Raw genomic sequence first — 26,372 nt, forward strand, 5'->3', positions numbered from 1 at the left:
CGCCATGGTAGACTGCGCAATGGTCCACGGACACCCAATGACCCTCCTTAGTGGCCCATTAGTCTTTACCTCCACCCAGATGCTAAGCTTGCCAAAATGTATCATTTTGGCCAAAAAAAGTGAGTGGTGGGGATGTTTGTGACTTCTGAGCAGGTGCTTCAGGAGCTAGTTGATGGTTCACCAATCTCTCTGTTTCTCTGCCACTCCCACTGGCAGAGCTCGGGTCCAGGTTGCTTCATCAGCCTGGGTCCTCGAGCAAAAACTACCTGGCCTATAGAAAGCATGTCCCAAACGTCACACGGGACGCCTCTACTAAATATTTGGGCATTCTCACCCCATTTTTTTTTTCACTGTTTATCTGAAATTTGTTTTATCTGGCATCCTTGGTTGTAAGTCACTGATGTTTGGGGATTGTTTGGTTTGGCTGCAAACCCAATTTTACTGGACTGGTACAGCAGCTGACCACAGCCCAAGGAAGGCCAACTGTGTCAACTTGTATATTAAATATATTAATAGTAAGGCTTTGTTGTTGTTATCCAGTTGCTAAGTCATGTTCGACTCTTTTGTGACCCCATAGACCATAGCCTGCCAGGCTCCTCTGTCCATGGGATTTCCCAGGGAAGAATACTGGAGTGGGGTGCCATTTCCTTCTCCAGGAGATCTTCCCCAGCCAGGGATCAAACCTTCATCTCCTGCATTGGCAAGTGGATTCTTTACCACTGAGCCACCAGGGAAGCCCATAATAGTAAGGTTTGTGAGTAAGTGATAGTCACTATCATGTCTGACTCTTTGTGACCCCATGGACTGTAGCCTGCCAGGCTCATCTGTCCTCTGAATTGTTTGCCCTTACTCTTCAGATTAAAAACAAACAAACAAACAAACAAAACAGAAGCCATAGTTTTTCCTGTACCCCAGGGAATTATTTTAGGAGATTGCTGTTCTAAGGTGTGGTCTGCGGGGCAAGGTGGTCAGATGCTAGAAACTCACTAAAAACACATATTGCTCAGCACTGCCCTGGTGATACCATCTTAGAATCTGGAGACGGTAGAGGATCTGCTCACTTAAGTTCCTCAGGTGATTCTAAAGCAAATTAACATTCCACTGGCCGGTGTTTGCAATTTAACTTTTTTAGAGGCTAACAGTACTAGTGCTCAGAGACCTGGTCCTGCCTTTGCTATTTACACTAGCTTTGTACAATGTTCAGTGGGTCAATTCTATTCTCCTTTTTGGATGGCACTGCTCTCATCTAAAGAGGAATGAGACTGACTCAGACATCTCACATCCTCTTCCAGCTCAAAGTCCAGGAGTGGAAGTCAGAAAATCAGGGCCTTCCAAGGTCCAGGAGGCAACGGACACCGTGAGGCTGCGGAGGTGTAAGACACTAGGTCACGGAGGGGCCCTTGGCAAACAGAAGGACCCAAGCCCGTCTCAGTGCTCCCTGGAATCTTCCTGTGTAGGCGCAGCTGTTCAGGAATCCCTGGGGCCATAGGCATACCTGCCTCACGTATAACTGTAAAAACCTGGTGGAAGACTTCTAATTTTGCTTTGGTAAATACTGTATCCCACAAGCAACTAAATGAGTTTATGATTGACTGACATGTCTCTGAAATCATCATATGGGCCGGGAGGATTTTTATAAGCAGAGAAAATCTAATGCACCAATTATTCTAGAATGGAATAAACTGTGTGAATACTAACTTTAGTAATTAAGGACATTGACACTGCAATACATTGGAGACACACATTCATTAACATTTTTAGCTTTTTTCTGCGAGATTATATATATCTTGGAGCCAACAAGGTTTTTATGTCTGAAACATTTCGATAAGCATTTTAAAAGCCTGTTGGCACCAGTCATTTGATCTGCATTAGCTTAAGGGCTAAAATGCTTTCATGGGCTGATGCTGCTCTGGTACTTGTAAAACAGAGATGATCAGACAGGACATTATCGAGGAGCTCAGTCAGCAAGGGAGGCAGATACAAATAAGTAATTTTTCTATAGGCTTCCCTAGTGGTTCAGTGGTATAGAGTCTGTCTGCCCTGGGTTGGGAAGATCCCCTGGAGGAGAAAATGGCAACCCACTCCAGTATTCTTGCCTGGAGAATTCCACAACAGAGGAGCCTGGTGGGCTACAGTTCATGGGGTTGCAAAGAGTTGGACACAACCTAGTGACTAAAGAAACGCCAAAAATAACAATTTTTCTGTAAAGGGGAAAGTGCCAGATAAAGCTGCATACAAGTTTCAGGAACAAACCCCATACGATAAGGAGAGGGAGCGAGGTGTCAGGAGAGACTTATTAGGGATGACACATGCGACGGAGAGTCTTTAGGAATAAATTAGCCAGGTGAAGAAGGGAAAGGTATTCCAGGCAAAGGAAAATCACCACCAGTCACCGATTTATGGGACAACTTGCTGAAGCAGCAACGTCTCTTAAGTGGTGATGGCATCAGGCACTGGGGAGGCAGGTAAACAGGTGAGAGTGCTGACTGGTTACAAGGTCCAGGATGCAGCTCCTGCAGGGCAGAGTGGGCCACAGAGGATGAAGCATACTTGGAGGAGCTGGCCGCTGGGGGCAGGGAAGGAGGGGAAGGCAGACACTGTGAAAACATAACAATGAATGTACATGTCTCAAAATGTCAAGTTCTAGAAGTTATGGTCCAGGTTTTCCCACATTATATTTCAATCACACACATTAAAAACGATAACTTAAACCCTAAGCACATAAACATTTTCGAAGCAGGAAAAGAAAATAATAAGCACTTAGAACTAGCCATCAGGGATCCTCCTCTTTTAGTACCTAAACCTCTCTAGTCCTGCCCTGTTAAGAGACCCCAGAAACCTAGTCCCTCCTCAGGTTTCCCTCCACAAACAGTTCCTGGGCATCCTCAGTTCCCCTAGCCCAAAGCCGGCTCTCACAATCCCCTCTGCTGCTGACTCGCTCTGTTTGATTCTTTGCCTTTTCACAGGCTGTTTCCAGCACATTTTCTCCCTAGGCATCATCAACAAGGGTTCAGGCACTTAGCTCTCAAGTACTTAGTTGCTCAGTCATGTCCGACTCTTTGCGACCCCATGGACTGAAGTCCGCTAAGCTCCTCTGTCCATGGGGATTCTCCAGGCAAGAATACTGGAGTGGGTAGCCTTTCCCTTAGGAGAAGGCAATGGCACCCCACTCCAGTACTTTTGCCTGGAAAATCCCATGGATGGAGGAGCCTGGTAGGCTGCAGTTCATGGGGTCTCGAAGAGTCGGACACGACTGAGTGACTTCACTTTCTCCTTTCACTTTCATTCATTGGAGAAGGAAATGGCAACCCACTCCCATGTTCTTGCCTGGAGAATCCCAGGGACGGGGGAGCCTGGTGGGCTGCCGTCTATGGGGTCACACAGAGTCGGACACAACTGAAGCGACTTAGCAGCAGCAGTCTTTCCCTTCTCCGGGGTAGTTTTCAAGAGGCATGCAATATACATGAGCCTTAAAGAAAGAATTAGTTACCTCAGGAAATCCCTTCTTACAAACACAGAACTATATAATAAAACAACAGAATTTAAGGATCATTAGATGATAAATTAAGGCAATGGCAACCCACTCCAGTACTCTTGCCTGGCAAATCCCACGGACGGAGGAGCCTTGTGGGCTGCAGTCCACGGGGTCGCTAGGAGTCAAGACATGACTGAAGCGACTTAGCAGCAGCAGATGATAAATTATGTATGTATAAAAGCTTAATGAAATGATGTTTTACTATAAAATAATGCATAATAGGAAAGAAAAATAGGAAAATGAAGCTTTAAAGAATATTAAATCACTTCATTTTACCCCTCAGAGATACATTTTTATTGACATTGACACAAATAGATATGTTTGTAAAATCAAGATCTTATCACAGGTGTGCTTTAGATTCTTTTTCTCACTTAACATCATGCACAATTTTATAGTACAGGCACCTTTAACAGAGCCTTTGGAGCTTACATGTTCTTGAAAAATAAGTGAATTGTTGCACAAGTTAATGACATTATGTACCAAAAGTAGACTTAACGATTCTCCTAATGTTAAACATTTATAGTCAACTTGCTGCTGCTGCTGAGTCACGTCAGTCGTGTCTGACTCTGTGCGACCCTACAGATGGCAGCCCACCAGGCTCCCCCGTCCCTGGGATTCTCCGGGCAAAAACACTGGAGTGGGTTGCCATTTCCTTCTCCAATGCATGAAAGTGAAAAGTGAAAGGGAAGTCGCTCAGTCGTGTCTGACCCTCCGCGACCCCATGGACTGCAGCCTTCCAGGCTCCTCCATCCATGGGATTTTCCAGGCAAGAGTACTGGAGTGGGGTGCCATTGCCTTCTCCGACTTACTACAATGTAAAATAACAATGCATTACCTGCAAAAACACAAAGCAGTGACTGCATAATCCAAACAAAAAATTATAAATATCAAAACCAATACATGTTGATTTAAGCGTCTACAAAATGTACTATCGGAGAGGGCAACAGCACCCCACTCCAGTACTCTTGCCTGGAAAATCCCATGGATGGAGGAGTCTGGGAGGCTGCAGTCCATGGGGTCGCTATGAGTCAGAAACGACTGAGCGACTTCACTTTCATTTTTCACTTTCATGCATTGGAGAAGGAAATGGCAACCCACTCCAGTGTTCTTGCCCGGAGAATCCCAGGGATGGGGGAGCCTGGTGGGCTGCCGTCTGTGGGGTCGCACAGAGTCGGACACGACTGAAGCGACTTAGCAGCAGTAGCAGCAAAATGTACTATAAAATTCAGTTATATTTAATTCATAAAAACATTTTGTTATAATTGAAACAATTTGTAAATTGTTTGCTAACAGACACAAGGACTTCTAAATCTACAGATAGTGCCTTATCAGCTCCTGATGTGAATTACAAATTGAGACAAATAATTGCCAAGGCAAAACTAATTTTTTAAAACCACTTCCAACATTTTACTGCAAAATACAACAGACATTTTAAGGAAGGCTGTAGCTCCATTTAACTACATTTGATAGGATAGATATTGAGTGTTCCCTCATAGCTCAGTTGGTAAAGAATCTGCCCACAATGCAGGAGACCTGGGTTCAATTTCTGGGTTGGGAAGATCCCTAGAGGAGGAAACGGCAACCCACTCCAGTGTTCTCACCTGGAGAATCCCATGGACAACAGGAGCCTGGCAGGCTACAGTCCATGGGGTCGCAGAGTCAGACATGACTAAAGTGACTAAACCATCACCATATTGAGTGTTGGCTCAGAGGCTAAGAGGGCCCCTGCACCTTCAAACTTGGTTTTGCTGTTTCTCCACCTTTTTGCAGCTCAAGGCACTGGCATTATCTCCTGGGGGTCTGGTAGAGATTCCGAATCTCAAGCTCCTTCCAAACCAACTGAATCAGGATCTTCATGCCAACTAAAACCCCAGGTGTCTCCTGGGCCTTTTCAGGCTGGAGAAGGCCCTGAACCACTGCCATACCCTTTGCTAGATCCCTAGATCCTAAACGAAATCAGTCCTGAATATTCATTGGAAGGACTGATGGCTGAAACTCCCAATACTTTGGCCACCTGATGAGAAGAACTGACTCATTAGAAAAGACCCTGATGCTGAGAAAGACTGAATGTGGGAGGAGAAGGGGATGACATAGGATGAGATGGTTTGGATGGCATCACCCACTGGATGGACATGAGTTTGAGTAGGCTCCGGGAGTTGGTGATGGGCAGGGAGGCCTGGCGTGCTGCAGTCCACGAGGTTGCAACGAGTCGCACACGACTGAGCGACTGAACAGAACTGAGGTCCCTGGGGCGCGATAAATAAGCGGGCTCTCCGTAAATGCTCCACTAAGTTACTAAGCAGCAAACTGCACCTTGGCGGGGGTAGGGGTCGGAGGAGCCACCTCCTCTGAAATCCATCTCTTCCCCTCAGCTAAGGCGGAGGGCCTCCTTTACGCCCCTCTCCCCGCACTCGGGCCCGCAAGAGGCCCATGCACGCATTGTGATGCGCGGAGAGGACGCCAAGTCCAGGAGGGCTTGACTCTGTGGACAGCCCCTCACCTGGGCACGTCTTTTCCTTCCTGGGTCTGCGAGCCCGCCGGGAAGCCGAGGGGTGGGGCGCGCTGGAAGCTGGGGAGGTAAGAGGGCTACCGCTACACTGCTTTACGTAACAGGAGGCGCTGGTTATACCTACGGCAGCTTTTCCCCGCCCAAACGCAGAGACGGACTGGGGAGACCGCGACTCTACCCCGAGCCCAAGTCCCAAGGACTGTTTGCCAACAAAGAGGACCGCCGTGCAAGGGGTGGAGCCTGGGAGTCAGATTACCGCGAGACCTAGTTTCCGAAGAGCCTTTGACAGGCGCAGGCGCACTACAGTTCCCGCCCCCCACCCCTACCGCCTCCGCGAAGGTGGCTGCCACCGGGGGAGGCGGGGCCGGGCCTCTGGCACAAAGCTCGCGAGATTTGAACGCGTCCGCTCTCGTTCTTCCTGTCAGAGGCCGGAAGTGCGGGGCCTCGCTAGCGCTTGCTCCGCTGTTTGCGGCGGCGCCGCTGGGCCCCAGGTATCCGTCTCGGCTCCTCGGGTCGAGCTTCGCCTGGCCTCCCCGGCACGAGGTGATGGCGGACTCTAAGGAGGCCGGGGCCGAGGCTCCGCCGGCCGGGGCCGCTGCTCGGGGAGGGCTCAGCCTCCTGTCCCAAGGGGAGTCTGAGGAACCTTCTGCACAGGTGAGTCCTCCGTGGGGGCGGGACCTGCAGGGCTCCCGCGGGTGGCTGTGGGTCGGCTCGGCCCGGGAGGGATGTCATGGTGCCCGGCGGCTGGTGGAGCCTTCTCCACGCCTCCCCGACGGGCCCCCTGAGGAAAGAAAGTCCGTGTGCCTGTGGACAGGTACTCAGGTATTTACCATGCAAGTCATTCCGACGAGCCCCTTGAGGAAGCAAAGTCCGTGTGCCTCTGGACAGGTACTCAGGTATTTACCATGTAAGTCTTCCCTACGGGCCTCCTGAGGAAACAAAGTCCGTGTGCCTGTCGACTCATATATTTACCATGCAAGTCATGCGTGTCAAAAGCGACCCTGGCTTCCCAGTCCATGCCAGCCCACAGGTGAGTTTGACACGATCCCTTCTCTCGAGGAGCGCAGGTAGGAATCAGTTCAGTTCAGCCGCTCAGTCGTGTCCGACTCTTTGCGACCCCATGGACTGCAGCACGCCAGGCCTTCCTGTCCATCACCACCTCCCGGAGTTTGCTCAAACTCACGTCCATGGAGTTGGTGATGTCATCCAACCACCTCATCCTCAGTCGTCCCCTTCTCCTCCCACCTTCAGTCTTTCCCAGCATCAGGGTCTTTTCTAGTGAGTCAGTTCTTCTCATCAGATGGCCCAGAGTATTGGAGTTTCAGCTTCAGCATCAGTCCTTCCAATGAATATTCAGAACTGATTTCCTTTGGGATGGACTGGTTGGATCTCCTTGCAGTCCCAAGGGACTCTTGAGAGTCTTCTTCAACACCACAAGTGGCTCCAAAACTGACCCAGCCTTGCAGAGCTGGAGGAGGACAGAGAGTGTGCTCACTGAGATGGGACTGAGCTAGTATTTGAAGGGCGCAAACTGTTTGCCTGGCTGAAAAGGGACTGTGTGAGAGAAGGTTGGAAGAGTTAACTCAGACCCTGAGCCTTCTTGGAGGTATGCAGGTGAAATCTGCAGATCCCCCAGTGACTTGCCTTGATGTGAAGTTAGACATTCCGAGTATTTGTGTAGTAGACTGACCAATGAATTACTAAACACTTATAAACGAAGAAGGCCCAGATATTACCACAAACCACTTCCTAAATGATGCATGCTATTGAAATTAAAATACATGTTTAATATTGAACAGAGGTTTTATTACACTTTGCGTTTAGTTACTGTGGTACTGTTTACTCCCTGGTTTCTGCTTCTGCCCTTATGAATGTTTTAAAAGACAGTTTGAATGGCCTGTTTCCTAGCTAATAACCATAACCATAATACTCCTTGACTCATCTTTTCTCTTTGAATTTATGTGAAAAAGAGCTAAGTAAATTGTACAAATTTATGCTCCCATTTATCAACTGCTGCTAGTAACATGTAGCATATTCTTGTAAGCCTGATGTGGTAGGGTTTTTCAGTTATTAAGATGGGATTTTTTTTTTTTAATTCCTAGTAATGTACATTAAAGTTTCATTTAACATGTTAATCAGGGATCAGCTTTATTTCTCGGAGGCAATGAAGTGAAGAGCCGAGCTGTGGTGAAATACTCTTCTGCCCCTCCTCGGACGGCATTTGCACGCCTTGAAGAGAAAACAGACTTAAAACTCCCACCTGCCAACTGGTTACGAGAGAGTGCCAAGCTAGGACCGGCAGGAACTACCATTCTTGGCAATAGTAGGAAAAGCAAGCCATTTTCCAGGTAAATATTAATTAATGACATTTTTACCTGTTCCTCAATCCTCCACCTTAAAACTCTTAAGACTTGCTTTTCAGCGTAATTTATAATGCTCATCAACATGCCAAGACTTCGCTTTAGAAAAAGATTATATTTGACTTTCATTGTGCTTTTTCACAATGATAGGATTCTGTTAAAATATGAAGATATCAATTGCATATGCTTCCTTCAAGTCTGCATTGTTATTAACAAAGATGAATTTTGACCACTAAAATTCAATTAACTAGTTTCATTTTAGCCAGTTTTCATACCTTTTGATTATGTGAATATTGAGTCTCAGGGGGAAAACCCTTAAAACTGCCTAACCTGTTCTGTGGAATTTTTCATTAAATGGTGGTCGATTGTCTGGTCTGAAACAACAGTGATGTAAAAACACAGCATGTTTAGATATATACCCTTGACTTTGACAGTTGCTGGAAATTCTGCTGGTGGTATTTAAGGTTGAGAAAGAGGCCTGGGTCTTACAGAGAAGAATGTACTGATGTCCATATTCTTGTTGACCTTTTAATGTGGGGGCTTCCCTTTCTCCCTCTCAGTGATTGAACCTAAAGTACTTCCACATAACATACAGCAGGAGCCATAAATATAGCAATACCTTACGTGCCAGGGATTTGGAAATTATCCTGATGCCTCAGGAGGTAAAAGTTAATGTTTGCAAAATGTTGCTTGTATGTAGCATTATTTATACTAGCAAAAAAATTGCAAATAGTTCGCTGTCTTCTTTTAGAAAAATGGCTTAATAAAGCAGAATTAAATGTTATAAAGTGATTTGGCTGATAATTATATTGACAGTGTACAGACACTGCTGAGTACTTTATGTGCTTATCTCGTTTCATTCTGTCAACAACCTTTTGAATTTGGTGCTGTTAACTTTCCTTCAGAAAAGTGAGGCTTGGAAAGGTTAAGAACTTGCCTAGCCCATGTGGTAAATCATCAGCATACTTTGAAGTGAGGCAGTCCTAAATTAGTGTTCTGACTCTGCCACCTCCTCACTGAAAAACGGTGACGGCAGCTGCTTTTCACACTTGCAGATTATAGATGTGCCTCACGTGGTACCTGGCACACGTTTGGTGCTCAGTGAGCAATTTTTTTCTCCTCCTGGTTGAATTGGTGTTGTGTGCATTTTTTTCTCATACATTTTTTAAAACGGTACTAGTGTATATCACTGGGAACATGATCCCAGAGACTAAAATCCTTATAAATGTTTCTGCTGTTGTTTTTCTTGTCTCCCCATCTAAAAAGAATAACTCAAACTGACTGTTTTCCATTGCATATTTTTTTAGATTTCATGACTACAAAAATAAAAATGATTGTAATTGTTTTTATTCTAAATATTTTCTATTATTGCTTCTATTACTGTTGTATTTCTGTCTTGTATCAAATTTAAGGTGCCATTGATTTTAAGTTGTCCCATTATTTTTATTTGTTTTAACAAAATTTTAAAAAATACGGTTGGCTTATAATGTGTTGGTTTCTGGTGTACAGTAGTGATTCAGTTATATGTAGATATACATATATGTATATTCTTTTTCATATTCTTTTCCATTCTGGTTTATCATAGAGTATTGAATATAGTCCCTTGTGCTATACAGTAGGACCTTGTTGTTTATCCATCCTGTATATAATAGTTTGTATCTGTTAATCCTAAACTTCAGTCTGTCCCTCCCCAACTGCAGTCCTTCATGGCAACCACAAGTCTTGTTTTCTATATCTGTTAAGTGACCCCATTATTTTATGTACCACTAAGAAGGAAAAACTAGCCAACTGTAATGGTGATAGGCATACTGTTTTCAGAGATGTCAAAGTGTGGAAAATGTGTATCCAAGAAGTGCTGAAATACAATATTCTGTTACAACACCACCTGCCCCACCATGAACGTGATTTTTGTGGCCTTTGTTTTCTCCGTTAGTTTTGGGATGGCATACGACTTTATTGATTCAGTGGGAAACGATGTGGATGTTGTCTCTGACTCTGAAGTAAGTATCCTCTTTGCGACTATAATTGGGATGTTTGTGCTGGGGATTTATAGCCTGCTCTTTTCTGCAGCCTGGAAAAATTATTGATGAAATAAGCTACAACTGTCTGATTATTGAACACCTTTTTTATTAAAGTAACACTGCATCATTCCTCAAAGAGGAGGAACAACTCGCAAAATACTGGCAGTGGTATTGATGGCTGTATTTTAATGATAGCAGTTACAGTGTTGGGTTATGTAGTGTTGCTGGTTGAAAATTAGATACGATACTTGTAGTAAAATCTGTTGATGCTTAGTTGGCCAGTTTTTTCTGAGATGCTAAAAGCTTGGGTCACTGCAACAGTGTGACCTGTATATATTTTATGAAATTCCATCATGTAAAAGTAAATCTTTGTCATTGACATTAACACACGGAGACTGGTTAAGTGTGGGTGATTCTGGTTTTAAGCTCTGTCTTCCATGGGTTTGTAGGTAGTTCCTTAAGGTACAGTTTGTATGAACTTAAGGAAATAAGGTTTATTATGCTTTAAAACTGAGTGAAGTTAAATTTGAAAGATTCCAGATCATACCGCAAACGTGTTTCTAAACTGTTTTTCCTTTTGTATTTTTTAAGAACATAAAAAAGCTTCTGAAGATTCCCTACAGCAAATCACACGTGAGCATGGCTGTGCACCGCATAGGAAGGACTCTCTTGTTAGACGAGTTAGATATCCAGGAACTCTTTATGAGATCATCTCAGGTAAATCTTGAGAAATAACAAGAAAAGCACTGTTTTAACAACTTATGGGCACTAGAAATGTGATTTTGTTTCAAAGAAAGGAGAAAGTGAAAACGTGGTTGAGTGCTTCAACCAAGAAATGAAAAGTTTAACTGAAGATTAAAAAGCTTTAATAAAGAAAAAGGTAGAAAAGAGAACAGTAGAGAAACTTATTTTATTGATACCAGTAGCCAGAATTCTTATAAGTAAAAGGGTGAAGTGAAGAAAGTTATGAAAAATACGAAGTTTAAGGGACTGGTTAAATTTTTGAAAAATCCTTTCATGTCTGTATTAAAGAGATTGTCATGAAACATGGCTGCTAGGAAATGTGAAAAATGTTTAGCGAATTATTCCTCTGAATATATAGTTACGTCAGAATTAACTGGTTCTCTTTAAGCAGAGCTTCTCAAATTGTGTGTGGTAAATGACTGTTGTCTTGCACCATTTTTTGGTGGTGGTGGTTTAGTTGCTCAGTCGTGTCTGACTCTTGGACCCCATGGACTGTAGCCCGCCAGGCTCCTCTGTCCATTGGGTTCTCCAGGCAAGAATACTGGAGTGGGTTGCCATTTCCTTCTCCAGGGGATCTTCCCCACCCAGGAATTGAACCCAGGTCTCCTGCATCGCAGGTGGATTCTTTACTAACTGAACTACGAGGGGAGTCACCATTATTTTGTAAAATGTAATAATGCTGCAGCTTCTGAAAGCTGACTCTACATTTCTGTATTTACCTTGTTGTTACAAATAGTTCTTGATTGCAAATAGTTCATGGTCTTGCCACTCACTCCCATAGGCGACTCTTAAAGAATATTCTTGCAATGCTTTGATAAAGGAAAAGAAGTTACAGTGATTTAAACTGACATTTATAGTAAATGTTTTTCTATTTGTAAAGATCACAGTTCAGTTCAGTCTGTATGTGTTAGCCACTGGGCAAGGTCTTAAGAATCACAGCCCTGCTTCCTTGCAGCTTATAAACACACAGATAATTTTAATGCTTTGTGCATAGTGGGACTTATCCCAGGCACTAATTATCAATTTCTTATGTTACCAGACTGGTGATTGGACATGGTTAAAAGAGTTCTATCAAAGACTTATTGATCAGAAATGGCAGAGGAAGAAAAAAAGCAAAGAACACTGGTATCAGAAGGCTATTCTTTCGAAGTTTTTGTATTACAGGTACTTAGCTATTTGTTTATTTTCATTTGAAGAGAAAAAATGAGATTATGATATAAAACTTAATCTGAAGCCAGTAAAGGTAATTTTTTGGCTACTGTTATTGTGACATTTGCCTGTATTCCTTTTTTTAATGAGATTTATGCTTGGTTATAGAATCTAGTTTTTTAAAACTGGTGGGCTGTTACATAAAGGTAGCTTAAGTAACAATGTGGGTTTTTTTTGCTTCTGATTTGGCCAGTATCAATGGCGATGGAGCTGCTCAGCCTGTCCCGTCTGCCACAGAACAGCAGGAGTCGTCCAGCTCTGATCAGACCAATGATTCAGATGGGGCTTCATGGCCTGCCCCCTTTGAAATGCCTTCTTCAGTCTCTGAAGATCCCAGTGCTTCCAGTCAGGTTAGACATTGCTTAGATGCTAATTCAGCAAAATCATTTAAGGAGACAAAGCCAATTATCCTATCAATAAAAAATAGAGAAATAGTAGTAAAAAATATTCTATCAATTTATGTCTTCACAGGTACAAAAAGTCCTTTTTTTAGTTTTTCAGTATGGAATTTACAAGGGTTATTATGGATGGCTAGATCAGATTTTTTTCAAGAAATAATTCAAAGATATTTTTTAAAGTTTTACCACATTTAAAATAGCTTATTAATATGTTTATCAATACTGATTTATCTCCTCATAGTCATAAGGAGATATAGTGTATTTAAACTGTGGAAATATTAAGTGCCTTTCAGATATTGAGATTCACAGGCCTGTTTGTAATTTAAATACTAGCCTTCTACCTTAACTTTCAGTTGGATTTGTTAGTTCTGAAATAGCTCTGCACATTTTCTCAGTGGAGTTGCTAAGACTTAACCTACATTAACGTTATAAAGCTTTTAGAAAGAAGAGAGAATGGACTGTGACCTCTTTTATCTCTTATATTTTTGGTTTCTTCTTACTATTCATTTGTTTTTGTCCTTATTGTGTCTGTCAAGTAACTCCATAGATGTAAATGGTGCATGTTTATTTTTAGGAAAATTGACAAGCTTGAGGTAACTTGGTAAATTGCATTTCTCCTCTGACTGTGTGCTCTCACACACTGAACGTTCATTTTTAGATTGTTTCTGTCCTCGCAAATTATAAGGTCATAGGAGACAAAATACCTTTAACCTGATTTTGGTTTAGTAGGTTTTCAGATAGAGATGCCTCACTGAACTGTGTAGTGAACTTAATTTTTTTCCAGAGTTGGGAACACTGTAAGGAAGCGTAAGGGAGTAATTAGCATCCAAGTCCACATAGTGATAACCCAGGAGGTAGCGAAGTTATTAACATAGAAATGAGAAGGGACATGTGTGCTGGGTGCTGGCAGGGTTCTATGTCATGACTTGGGTGGTGGTTACATGGATAATTTGTTTTCTAATTCGTCATTATACTGTATTCTGTATAATTTATGTACTTTTCTGTATTTGATTATATGGTTAGACAGCATCACCGACTCAACGGACATGAATTTAAGCAAACTCTGGGAGATAGTGGAGGACTGAGGAGTCTGGTGAGCTATAGTCCATGGGCTCGCAAAGAGTTAGACATGACTTAGCGACTGGCCAACAGCAAAATATGTGATTATACTTTACTTAAGGAGTTTTTAAAAAATTATTTAGTATTCCTTAACTTCAAAACACACACATTATAAAAAGACCACATAATGAAAATCCTAGTCCTGCTGCCCATCTCCCCTGTATCAGCTTTATCATTCTGTCCTTTAAAGGTTACTTTGAAAAACTTTGGAGGCTTTTGAGAATCTATAGATTTGCCTGTGGAAGAAGTGACCTGGAATCTATTTAATGCTTCTTATGCCACATACTTTATGCCATGTATGGGGTGTGTATTTTTCATCCTTTTAGCTGCATATGTATTATGTTGATGGTATCGTTTTACAAATAAGTAAATAAAGCTCATAAAAAGTAGATGTTTGTCTGTGGTCACACAGCTGGTGAAGTTCAAGCTAGGGTTTAAACCCTGGTCTTTCTGATCAGCGACCTGTTCTCACAGCAGTACTCCGCTGTGTCTGTATATTCCACACATTTAGACTGCCCTATGAGCAGTCAGGTTGTCTGGGCAATGGCATATCCCTAAGCAGAGCTACCCTGCCTACAAATACTCTTTTACAGAATGGTTTCTGTGACATATATAAATCTCTAAACTTCAATTCATGAATTCTTGCTCCCAAGACTAAAGCGGCAAGTTTGAGGCCCATGTTAAGCAATAATAGAGTTTAAGTAGTTCTCTGGTCTGGCCTTGGAGCCAAACTTTTATTAAGAACACTATAACCTAGAAACCTATAAATCCTACTAAAGCGATACGTGGCAAATATAATTTTGGGAATTGATCCACAGGTCGATAACTTGTCTGTATAAATAAAACTGTACATGTTTGAAATTCTTTAAGGACCTTTGCAAAGAAGACATGCAAAAGCACTGGGGATCTCCCACTGCTTACCTCATATCTACTTTCTTTGAAAACTGATGCTAAGCTTATTAGCACACAAATGGGAATAAGCAACACACATATATGCTCACAGGTACACACACATATGCTTGCTCGTCTTGGTTTAGTGTTAATGGTTTTTAATGGCAGCTGCCCTAATGGTTGGAAAATCAGTGGACTGCCTTTACTACATTAAAGGTTCCTCTTCCTATGTGTTTTCCAAAATATATTCCACAGATAATTATAAGAATAATAAGAATAATCTGTAATAAGAATAAAAAGTGTTACAAGATCAAATAAATTTGGGACTAATGGATTATATAGAGGTCATGTAGGTTATTCCAGTGCAGGACCTCTCAGGAGCCTTTTATGGTAATAAGCTTTGTTACTCTCCAAAAGCAAATCCTTGTAAACAGTGTTTTTCAGATCTGACTCTGGGAATTTTCCACCAAGTACCCCAGAGACTAGACTTCTGTGAAAAACACATTAGAAACTGAGGACTGTTCTGATGACCAGTGTCACAAAAATATGGCTGAGGTTTCTTAGGAAATTTTTAATCCAGTAGTGATGGAATAGGCTTTGAAAGAGCAGTCCTGTTCAGTGCACCCCAAAAAAGAGGAAAAAAAGCTTGGAAAGCTTAAAATAAATCTTTAGTCTTGATTTGAGTAAGATCTGAATGTGTTTAGCTTATTATAGTGACTGACAATTAGGAACTGAGGTATGCACCCCGTGAGGAGAGGTAATGATTCATATCAGCTGTAATTTACAAGAGCAGGTTTGAGCTGTATGCCTTGATGTGTGGGTGATACTCTTTAACAGTAGGCCATCTGTAAGAAGTTATGACAGCAGAATCACTCCTGTCCTTGCACTTTTCACAGGGAAGTGAGCCTCTTGAACCCTCATACATAGTGGGGCATGTGGCCTCAGCGCCTAAAGAACAAAACCTGACTCCTTTATTCAATGACGGGGAGAACAGTCAGGTATGCTCTCTGTGGGGTCCAAGTCGAGACACCACATCCCCAGTCTACTTCGTCATTTAAGAGCTAGTCTTAAATTGGAATTCATAGGGAAAAAAAAATCCACTTGATCCTAAAAATCTCTTCCTAAGCATCTCTGTGATCTTCTAGCTCTGTGGCTTCATTTATCTTTTCTTTGTCTTTTCCTTCTTCTAGTCTTTTTGTGGCTCATGGGGGGAGATTATAGATCCCCTGTTTATTATATAATCTTTCTATTTTATTTCAAATCAAAGGGTCTTAAAAATGATTTTGTTCGGAATATTTTATGGACGTTTGAAGACATACACATGTTAGTTGGCTCCAACATGCCTATCTTTGGAGGCGGCCGATATCCAGCAGTCAGCTTACGTCTCAGGTAACTAGACTTACGTTCCTTTAGAATCGTGTTCCAATTTGCTTTCACCTGCTTATTTTGGCATCCTTTCCTTTTTCTAGTTTTTTTTTTTTTTTTTTTTTTCCACTTCCCTCCTTCCTCCACCAGTTGAAATGGCCACAGTACGGAAGGAGTGTTTCAGCAAGTGCTGAAAACCCTGTGGCTGGCTTTTCACTCTAGTCCTTGGTAGTGGAGTCAGAGACCTGCTGTACTGACTGAGTCTTAGGTCTGAATCTACAACTTGTGAGAATAGAGTACAGTTTATTTAACCAGTTAAGGTGGTTTACCAGCTTCCTGTTAACTGCTTGTAAGCATTTTTTAATGTTCCAGTTGTACGTGTTCACATCGTCCATCCTGTATGAGTTCTGACTTGGGTGCTGTGATGTGTGCTGGTCAGTCTTCACTGCAGGTTGTGTGAGGACCGTGCAGTAGGCTCCCAGTCATCTGTGTCGTTATTCCTCCTTTTGCTCCTGAAAGCTCTTATGGACACCCATTAGGAGTCCAAGCAAAGCTTATGGGAAGATGTGAAGCGCAACGTACCCCATGAGCTGCGTATGCATGTCTCATCAGAAGAGAAGCATAAATGGCATTCTCCAACTAGGGAGAACAGATTAAAACATTCTAATGAGGAAAGTAAGTCTCAGATGATTTGTAATGCAACATTTTCATTAATCAAATAACACCAGAAATGTGTTTTTAGGGATAACAACAAACCAATTAACGTGCTTACTGGAATTGACTATTGGTTGGACAACCTGATATGCAACGTGCCAGAGCTTGTCATGTGTTTTCATGTAAATGGAATTGTACAGGTAAGCCTGATACAGTGTGACTTTTGAAATAATCTCTCAACTACAGATTGGGGCAGAAAGTACCTCACTAAAGTTTTTAACACTCTTGAGTAAGGTGTATTTTGGCAAGGAAGATAACTATGGCTAAACTGAAATTAGAGTGCTATTACATTTGAGTTGGTGCTGTCAGAATTCTAGATGTTACAGGAGTTTAACTTATAGGTAATTTGTGAGCAGGTCATAAATATTCTAAAATCTACATTTTTAGCCGGAGAACTGTAATTTTAAGGCAAGCACCCATAGTAATTACTTCAAAGTGTCTGAACAGTGAAGGTGTTTGTTCAGTATCGTGTACTGCTATTCGGTGTACAGATATGAATACTTGATGCGGAATGTTGAGGGAGGGCCCTGCAGTAATTGCATAAAGTAGACAGCAAGTCTGGATGACCAGAGTTGAGGGTGTGGTCGCTTCTGTTTTGATCTGGTCTGTTTTCCAATTGAATTGCAGTTTCTAGTCTTATAGAGTATTTATGCTCAGAGGCATTTAGGGAAGTGTGAGCTGGAGACAAGCTAGAAAAAAAAATGAGGAGGCACTTTAGAGATTGTGATGGTGATAGACTTGCAGCCTTTCCTCCACACACACCCCACCCCTCCCCACCCCTGTGCTCCATTTCTTTAAAGGAATAGTCCAGGGCTCAAAGGAAAAGCAGTGTGCACTGGAGATCCTGCCCAGGTGACTCTGGTGTCTGGGAAAAGAAAAAGCCAAAAATAACGTATTTTGAGAAAGCTTACTGGGTGAAGTCTACCTTGATTTATCACCTTCCCAGCTGAAAACCATGAGGGTAGAATGGAAGAAAGTGTACTGTGCAACTTATTCTGTGGTTGGGACAGAAACGAGATGTGCCTAAGTCTGTGGTTCTCTCCCTTAAGAGTTATTCCTGTGGTAAACCACCACATTGCTGGCAAGGACGGGTCAGATTCCTTCAGAGTATTAGAGCAGAAAAAAGACCGAAAACCAGTGCCTTAAACTCTCATGCTGCGAAGGTCTCTAATTGCAGGATTTATACATGTGGTCTCTTTTTAATAAGAGGAGTGTTGCTGTGCAGGTTTTCTCAAACTGTCTTTTCTCTGTTTTATAGAAGTATGAAATGATAAAGACAGAAGAAATTCCCAATTTGGAAAACTCTAATTTTTCTACTAAAGTCATAAAAGACATTGCACAAAATATTTTATCATTTTTAAAATCTAATTGTACCAAGGAAGGACATACCTATTGGCTATTTAAAGGTAAGCTAATGTTTCAATGAGTAATCATTGATTTGAGTGGCAACTGTAAAATGAGGATTATTTGGTTTTTTGTTTTGTTTTCTTCCCAGCAAGTGGCAGTGATATAGTGAAGCTCTACGATCTCACTACTCTTTGTGAAGAAACTGAAGACAAATACCAAAATCCATTCACAATGCCAGTGGCTATTCTTTTATATAAGTGAGTGCTTTAAGAAGTTAAGATGAAGAAGTAGCCTTATTTAAAAGGTTTAAGTATATGGCCTCACTATCTATGCCAAGGTTTTAGATTTTCATAGTTTAAAAAAAGTGTATGTATATACATTTATATACTGTCGCAAAATAAATAGGGAAAGGGAAAAGAGCAGGGGTGTAAAACGCAATGTTTTGTTGTTTCTTATGCCCTTATTCTGCTGGAAGGAAAGAAGAGCATGCCTAGACTTGAGTCTGGAGAAAATGATGAATGGGCAGTAAAGTTGATATAAACTCCTTTTAGGGTTGCTTGCAACATGATGATGAAGAAGAATCAAAATAAGAAACACTACGGGACAGTTCGAACCCTGCTTCTGAATTGTGTTAAATTGCTGGACAAAAGCAGACATCCTCAAGTAAGATTAATATACACCCTTTAAAAGAATTCTGGCGTTCTGATAGAGAATGGTTGCCCAGACATTAACGCCACCTAATGCATAGTCTGTAACTGCCTCATCTGGTTTGCTAACCAGTTACCACATGTTGTTCCTAATCTGAACTGAGATGTGCTTTAAATGGAAAACACACACTGAATTTTGAAGAGTCTGTGTGTGTGCACATGTGTACACGTTACATATTGAAATATTTTGTGTTTATTGAATCAAATATATTAAAATTGATTTCGCCAGATTTTGTTCTATAAATTTAGAACTCACATAATTTTAACAAAGTAGTGCCATTTTTCCTTTGTATTTTCGGTTGTTAGAAAGTGGAAAACTATTTTATAGTCTGTCTTGAAAGACCCATTTACATGAATAAGGTCCACATTCTGTGGACACATTCTCTTAAAAAACCTCAGTCTTGCACCCCATGGTTTTACATCACCGTTATTACAAACCTCAGTGGTCTGAACTTGATAATTGTATGTCTCAGCGTAAGGCTAGTTGTTGTATCCTGTTTAAATCAGAAAAGATACGTAGTATTATGATTTATGATTTTTTTTTAAAGAGTCAAGTTAATTTTAATTGTAGCCATCTTCAATTTGGAGATAGGAGACCAAACCAAGAGAAACTAGTTTCAAAGAAAAGTGGCAGAACACTTTTTGGCTTAAATATCTAATTGCAGATTAAGGTGGTGGTTAGTAAGTTAGAAAATAGTGTTAAGGCTATTGCATGTCTGTGATAAAGAATTACTTAAATAATAGAGCAGAATAATGCTGATACATAAATGCTGATTTTAAGGGAAATCAGAAATTTCTGGACTTTTTGCTCATTAAGCTCATGGAGGTTTTTCCCCTAGAACTGTAAATTGTATGGTAAATTCCAGTTTCTTGGTTGATACAGAGTGATGGCTTGCTAATATTTTAGTTGTGACACTTTACATATGAAAACTTGTCTCCAGTGAAACACAGTTGCAATTTTTTCTTAAGAGAGAAGGCTGGGAATAGTTTCAGGAAATAAACATGTCAACGCATGAGGATTTTACAGTACATTGAGAGCATTGGTACTTAGAATCAGGAATGTTTCTGTGTGTATGCCTGTCTGCAGATCTCCTCAGGTTTGTTAGTACAGTAGTAAAGTTCATTTCGTTTTAAAATGCTCAATTTTGGTGAGTCACTAATATATTTTTTTCTTTTTGCAAGATTATTGCTTCAGCCAATTACATGCTTTCAGAACTTTTTCAATTGGATGAACCTAAAAAAGAAGAAAGTTCAGACTCTCCATTAAATGAGAATTCTGATGAAAGTTACAGTGAAGAGGAGGAGGAGATGCCAGACAGCGATGAAAACGGGTCCTACAGCACTAGCTCTGACCCATCAGACGATAACAAAGCAGTAGCTATAATTAAGTCTGTTGGAGAGCTGTCCGTTCCAGAAAAATACAAATCCATTCATCAAATCAGGGTGAGCATGTTGACATTTGCATTAAAATTTCATCAATGGAACTAATTGAGTACAGTTAGCCTCTCAAAAGATGGCGTTACTTCAACTAATCCTTCATGATATAGGGTCTAATAATCATTAGCTCTATGAAATCTGAAAATCAGTTTTATAATTGTCCCAGGGTCACTGACCCACATGTAAACTGACAGTGGGCAGATGTGTGAATGACACATCAGTATGTTAATTTTCATGTGGGAGATTTTTCTTTGCAGTGACCAATGTGCAGCCCCCTCTCCTCATCAGGGTGCCCCTTCCCAGTTGCTGTGCTGCTGGGAGATGGCATCTGTGGCTTGGTGAACATAGAATCAGAGCGCATGGGCGGCTTGTTGATCCATGTGTGGAGAAACCTGGCACCTTGTCCCTGTGCCATAGGAAGGTGCCTTTCAGTGACTGTGGGCATGTCAGCTGGGTTGGACATGTCCCTGACTGGTCACGGCCCAGTGGACCCTAACAGCTTCCTGCCCGTTAGGTTTCTGTTGGTGTTGATCGCGTTGACTGTCATACCATCCATTTTTTCTAGACAGTGTTTCATTTTTCCAAATTATTACTACTTTCCAGTCGTATTTATAGATAATCTCTTACTTTAAGCTCTGATGTTAACTTTCAGATGGAAATTTTATATTCAAATAGGTTTTTAGAGGATCTCTCTGTCATTCCAAAACATTGCCTGTCCTTCTGACCTCTTCTTCGTTTCTCCTCTCGTTTACCTTAGCCCCACTGCCTTCTTCTCTGTCTGTCATGTTCAGAGTCATGCCCACCTAAGGGCCTGTGCATCTGTTGTTGCGTGTGCTCAGAACTTACCCTTTCCCCAGACCTTTTTGTGGCTGGCTTTTTCTAAGTTGATTGAAATGTCACCTCCTCTAGGAGACCTTCCCTGACTGCTCTAGATAAAACATGCTCTGTTTTTTTCTCCTTCATGGGGCTGGTAATCTGTACCTGAAATTCCCGTGTGTCTGTGTCCCATCACTGAAATATAGGCTCCCTGGAGGTATGGGCTCCCTGGAAATATAGGCTCTCCTGTATCTCCATGGCTACATCCCATAAAGTGCACGTGTGCTCAGTCGCTCAGTCATGTCTGACTCTTTGCAACCCCATGGACTGTGACCCCTTTGTCCATGGGATTTTTCAGGCAAGAATATTGGAGTGGGTTGCTGTTTCCTCCTCCAGAGGATCTTCCTGACCCAGGGATCAAACCTGCATCTCCTGCATTGGCAGGCGGATTCACCACCATTGTATCACCTAGGAAGGCCACAACACATAATTGGTGTTCAGTAAATATTTGACTAAATCACCACAGGAAAAAGTCATTAACTCTCCATCTAAATTTTAGTGCACTTGGCAGCTTGAGCAACTCCCAGTACAGTAAAAAAAAAATGTTTCTTACTGTAAACAAAATCATTGGTTGTAAAAGGTACCTTATTTGGGAAACTGCTTCGTCAACAGAATGCAGTTACATTTGGTGAGTGGTGTGTTTACAGATTTTTTTTTTAGCAGAGTACTTTGTATCAGTATCAAAAGCATTCAGAAACAGCATTCATATAAACATGTCTTTTGTGTTAGCTCTGCCGTATCTCAGTACTTTCTGGAGTACAGACAGTGTGGCTCCAGGGCCCTGGACTCAGCACTCGCTCACTGCGGGCTTGAACACAGCACCTAACATCTGTGTTTACTTCTCTGTATAATGAGAGCGGTAATTCCAGCCTGTAAGATTCACCAAGTGGAATGCCTCACAGAACTACTTACACATCGTATCACTCAGTAGGCAGAGGTTATTAACTGGCTCTGCTCCTAATTAAGTGTATACATTATACATGAGACCGCGGGCAGTGCTGGTTAACATTGCTAAACTGCTGATATTGTGAACTGTGTGTTAGCAAGTACTAGTGCTCGCTGGGGGTGAGCTGACCTATCGGATTAGGTGTAGATTTATTTAAAACATTTCTTGCTTGCTTTTTTGGTTGTAATAGAATTATTTTTTTAATTTTAAGTACTTAAAGCAACATATACTGGAAGATCTTTTTAAACAAGATTTTTGTTGATGCTTATATCCATTTACTCTGCAATTAAAACAAGATTAGTGTGTAATTGAAACAGTTCATTAACCTTGAAACGGATACCTCACTAAGCTGAATACACAGAAAAGTTCAAAATTTATTGATTTGCAGAATTTTAGTAATTCCTGGGAGATGGAATTTGTTGTATTGGCAGCATGTTAATAATTTTTAATGTTTGTTTCTGAAGCCCAGTTGTGCGTTTCCGGTTTGTCATGACACAGAAGAGCGCTGTAGGCTTGTGCTGAGCTATGTTCTGGAGGTAAGTTTCAGTTGAGACTTCACTGTTTGAGTAAAGCTTTTACTTGATACGCAAATGGCACTTGTCTGCTGCTGCTGAGTCACTTCAGTCGTGTCCGACTCCGTGTGACCCCATAGACGGCAGCCCACCAGGCTCCGCCGTCCCTGGATTTTCCAGGCAGGAACACTGGAGTGGGTTGCCATTGCCTTCTCACTTGTTTATTGGTGTCTACATGTTAATCTTCCTTTTAAATAAATTTTTATTGGGAGTATAGGTGCTGTATAACGTTGTGCTAGTTTCTGCTGTACAGCCAAGTGAGTCAGCTGAATGTGATTCTGAGTGATATTCTACTGTGATATTTTTCCCCCTTAAAGCATGAATTGAAAATTAGTATTTCCTAACTTTCAGGCCAAATGTAGTTTCTAAAGTCTGTTTTCAAAATATAAATTCTCCTAAGTGTATCTGGTTGTCCAGATACTGCGTTATATTTCATTTCCAGTTGATGTTCAGTGACATGTAAACATTTCTCCTTTTTTTAAAGGGTTTAAAGTCTGTGGACAGCAGCATCAAAAAAGAAAGTGACCTCCCTGCCGCTGACCCCAACACCCCAATCCCTTTAAAATATGAGGATGAATCCACAAGAGGGGGTCCTGAGGGTCTAGAGAAGCAGATGGCCTTGTTTTTGGACAAAAGTAAGTTGAATTGAAGTGCAAATAAGGCCATTTCAATGGAATAATGTACTGGACCTTTATCAGTAGCAGATTTGGGTCAATTAAGGCCTTCATTGAAAGGAATTCAGATAAAGGATACATATGAAAGGAAAGTAGGGGAAGATATCGTTTCATTCCAAGTGTAAAATAAAGCAGGGTGATTTCGATCCTAGGTAGATATTTCTAACAAGAACGTAAGGAACCTGCCTCCTCCTGTGAGGAACTAATGCCCTCAGCCCTTAGGCTTCTCCTGAGAAAGCCCTGCTTCAGTAGGAACAGTCGAGGGCTTAAACACAAGGACTTAGGAGCCAAACCGCACAGCTTCAGGTCTCAGCTTCACTGGGGCAGGTCATTTGACTTTGCTGAGCCTTGTTTTCTCTCCCAAAGTAGAGACAAAAGCAGTGCCTCCTTTAAAGGGGTGCTGTATGGATTAAGTGAATTAGTGCAGGTAACATGTTCAGAGCGGTGCGTGTGACGACCAGTGCTACCAGGGCAGTGGCAGCCTGTTCCCCTCACAGCACTGGAATAAGCTGCACGTGTACTTACAAAGCGTTGCTCTGTTCAAGGACGTCACTTCATGAGGAACATGTGGGCTTCAAAGTAAAAGTGCTGAGTTTCTCATTTTAGTCTAAGTTGTATTTCTTTTCCCAATCCTATCCCCCCTCCCGTTTTTAAAACCAATTTCCAGCTAATTTTGAAAGTATTTTGAAAGCCCGTATGTTTAAAATAGTACCAAGAGCTTTCTGAAAGGTTTTCTCTTAATGAGCATAAGTGGGGCGTGGCAGGACTCACTTCCCCAGCATTTTGTTGTGCCTCCTGTGTGCAGGTCTGAGCTTGTACACACCAGCATTGAGACTCCTGTCTCTGCTTTTTTCACGCTGTTGTCTTTTCTGAAATGCCTTTTCTGTCTGTTCCTTCTTCCCCCCTCTCAATTGTTGAATATCCTGCTCTTGTTTAAGGCCTCTGTGTTCACCACCTTTGTCTGAGTCACAGTTCCTTGGTTCCCTCACCACTTTGTCCTGTAAGCACTTCCTGAAGCCTGCCTTAGTCATCCTCAGCTGTGCTTAATGGTTTTATACACACACACAAATACACTTGTGAGTAAAACCTCATCTTTGGTTCTCTGACAATGCCTCACACATCGAAAATGCATACAGTAGCAGAGGAAAAAGAAATACAGGCATGAATAAAACCATAAAAGAGCCTTAAATACTTTTCATTTGTATTTTGAAAGACTCAAACATTAGAGCTGATCAAAAAATGAGAAATCTTGAACCTGGGAGATGCTGAGCATGACATATAATAAGTGGTGAGGAACCATTTTAATGTTTAGAACAGGAGTTCTACTGTGATTAAAGCTGTGCTTTAGGAAGGTGACGGAGAAGGCAATGGCACCCCACTTCAGTACCCTTGCCTGGAAAATCCCATGGATGGAGGAGCCTGGTGGGCTGCAGTCCATGGGGTCGCTAAGAGTCAGACACGACTGAGCGACTTCACTTTCACTTTTCACCTTCATGCATTGGAGAAGGAAATGGCAACCCACTCCAGTGTTCTTGCCTGGAGAATCCCAGGGATGGGGGAGCCTGGTGGGCTGCTATCTATGGGGTCGCACAGAGTCGGACACGACTGAAGCAACTTAGCAGCAGCAGCAGCAGGAAGGTGAACTTTGGGGCAGGTTGACCCATAGGCTAGAGAAAGGAAGTAGATGTCAGTCATGAACCCAGTGATGTCAGTGACCCCCAGAGAGAGTGACAGAGCTGATAGCTGCGTGGAAGTGGGGCTCTGGAGACCTCAAGAGTATTGAGACACTGCTGTTCTATTAATACTTCGCTGCATTTAAGTAGCATAGTATTTACCAGTTTTGTTGTAGCTGTTAATTGTACCGAAGCCTGGTGTGTTTATATCAAGAAACAATTTTTTTTTTTGTACAGTGAGACTTACATTCAAATAAAATGTGCATCTTTTCCCCCTCATGTCATAGTGGGCTCCCTTCAGAAGGGTAATTATTCCAGTCAATCTGGAATGATCCCTGGTTCTTGGCAACATAAAATGAAGCTCCAGCTGATTCTCAAGTCATCAAAGGCCTATTACGTCTTGTCTGATGCTGCCATGAGTCTTCAGAAATACGGAAGAGCGTTACGATACATTAAATTAGCTTTGCAGAGCCATGGTAAGTCACTGCAGATGAATATGTTTAATAGCTTTGGGAGGAGAGATCAGAGAAGGCATCTGAATCACAGTGAAATTTTACTCAGTGAAATTTTCATGTAAAAAATTTTTTTTCACCTTGTATGTTTCCTAGTATTTTCCACTCTGGTTTAACAGCCCTTCATTTTGAAATACATGAAGGATCTTCGTAAGTTTTACTGTGTCCTTTCATTTTTAACGTGCTGTGTTTTTTCTCCTTCCTGCTCTTTCCACATAGATACTTACTGCTGCCTCTGCACCAATATGCTTTCTGAAGTGCTGCTGTTTCTTTCTCAGTATTTGACGCTCTGTGGTGATATCCAGCTAATGCTGGCCCAGAACTCGAGCAACAGGGCGGCACACCTTGAGGAGTTCAATTACCAAACAAAGGAGGACCAGGAGATCCTGCACAGCCTTCACAGGGAGTCCAGCTGCCAGGGTATGAGAGGGAGAGGGCCTGCACTGTGGCTCAGAGAAGTGCCAGAAATGTCAGGGTTTCATCGTTTCTTAATGTTAACATTGAACACAATCCTGTGTATTTGTGTCTAAAATGGTTTTGAAGTATTTTGTAATTACTAATTATACAACTGGAACTAACTAAAAATAATCTCTGGAGACGATCATATTAACCATTTTACACTGTCTTTCTGTAATAACCCTTTCGTCAACTGACCAACCCATGATTTTCTTTTGAAAAGGAATTAGCAATGTGTAAAAATGAATGTTTTACCTTCCGAATGGTTCCTGGGGGCTAAGATACAGAGGTCATTATTTTTTGAACT

At 41.8% G+C, this 26,372-nt stretch overlaps 1 protein-coding gene and 1 long non-coding RNA gene across 5 annotated transcripts in view; one reads left to right on the top strand and one right to left on the bottom strand.

Annotated features, from left to right (window-relative positions):
- Nucleotides 1–900: 900 nt before the first annotated feature.
- LOC112581646 lies at nt 901–6,287 on the bottom strand. The gene is made up of 2 exons (XR_003106272.2): nt 6,036–6,287; nt 901–2,597 (listed from the first exon to the last, which is right to left on the bottom strand). It is a non-coding gene; the product is annotated as an uncharacterized LOC112581646 (long non-coding RNA).
- A 155-nt stretch (nt 6,288–6,442) lies between these two features.
- The window catches only part of EDRF1 (erythroid differentiation regulatory factor 1), a 33,817-nt gene continuing 13,887 nt past the window's right edge, over nt 6,443–26,372 (top strand). For 3 of the 4 annotated variants that reach the window (XM_006080429.3, XM_006080430.3, XM_006080433.3), the window contains exons 1-17: nt 6,443–6,698; nt 8,184–8,392; nt 10,338–10,404; nt 11,017–11,142; nt 12,209–12,333; nt 12,572–12,728; nt 15,683–15,784; nt 16,054–16,175; nt 16,894–17,005; nt 18,124–18,271; nt 18,361–18,469; nt 18,764–18,875; nt 20,102–20,362; nt 22,643–22,714; nt 23,235–23,385; nt 25,385–25,573; nt 25,829–26,029. In XM_006080429.3, coding sequence (XP_006080491.1) covers nt 6,591–6,698; nt 8,184–8,392; nt 10,338–10,404; nt 11,017–11,142; nt 12,209–12,333; nt 12,572–12,728; nt 15,683–15,784; nt 16,054–16,175; nt 16,894–17,005; nt 18,124–18,271; nt 18,361–18,469; nt 18,764–18,875; nt 20,102–20,362; nt 22,643–22,714; nt 23,235–23,385; nt 25,385–25,573; nt 25,829–26,029 — 2,371 coding nt within the window. In that variant the 5' untranslated portion in view covers nt 6,443–6,590. The remainder of the gene's footprint in view (nt 6,699–8,183; nt 8,393–10,337; nt 10,405–11,016; nt 11,143–12,208; nt 12,334–12,571; nt 12,729–15,682; nt 15,785–16,053; nt 16,176–16,893; nt 17,006–18,123; nt 18,272–18,360; nt 18,470–18,763; nt 18,876–20,101; nt 20,363–22,642; nt 22,715–23,234; nt 23,386–25,384; nt 25,574–25,828; nt 26,030–26,372) is intronic. The other variant, XM_006080431.3, reaches the window with a different exon arrangement.

This window comes from Bubalus bubalis, chromosome 23 (genome assembly GCF_019923935.1).
Source record: "Bubalus bubalis isolate 160015118507 breed Murrah chromosome 23, NDDB_SH_1, whole genome shotgun sequence".
Taxonomy (NCBI): domain Eukaryota; kingdom Metazoa; phylum Chordata; class Mammalia; order Artiodactyla; family Bovidae; genus Bubalus; species Bubalus bubalis.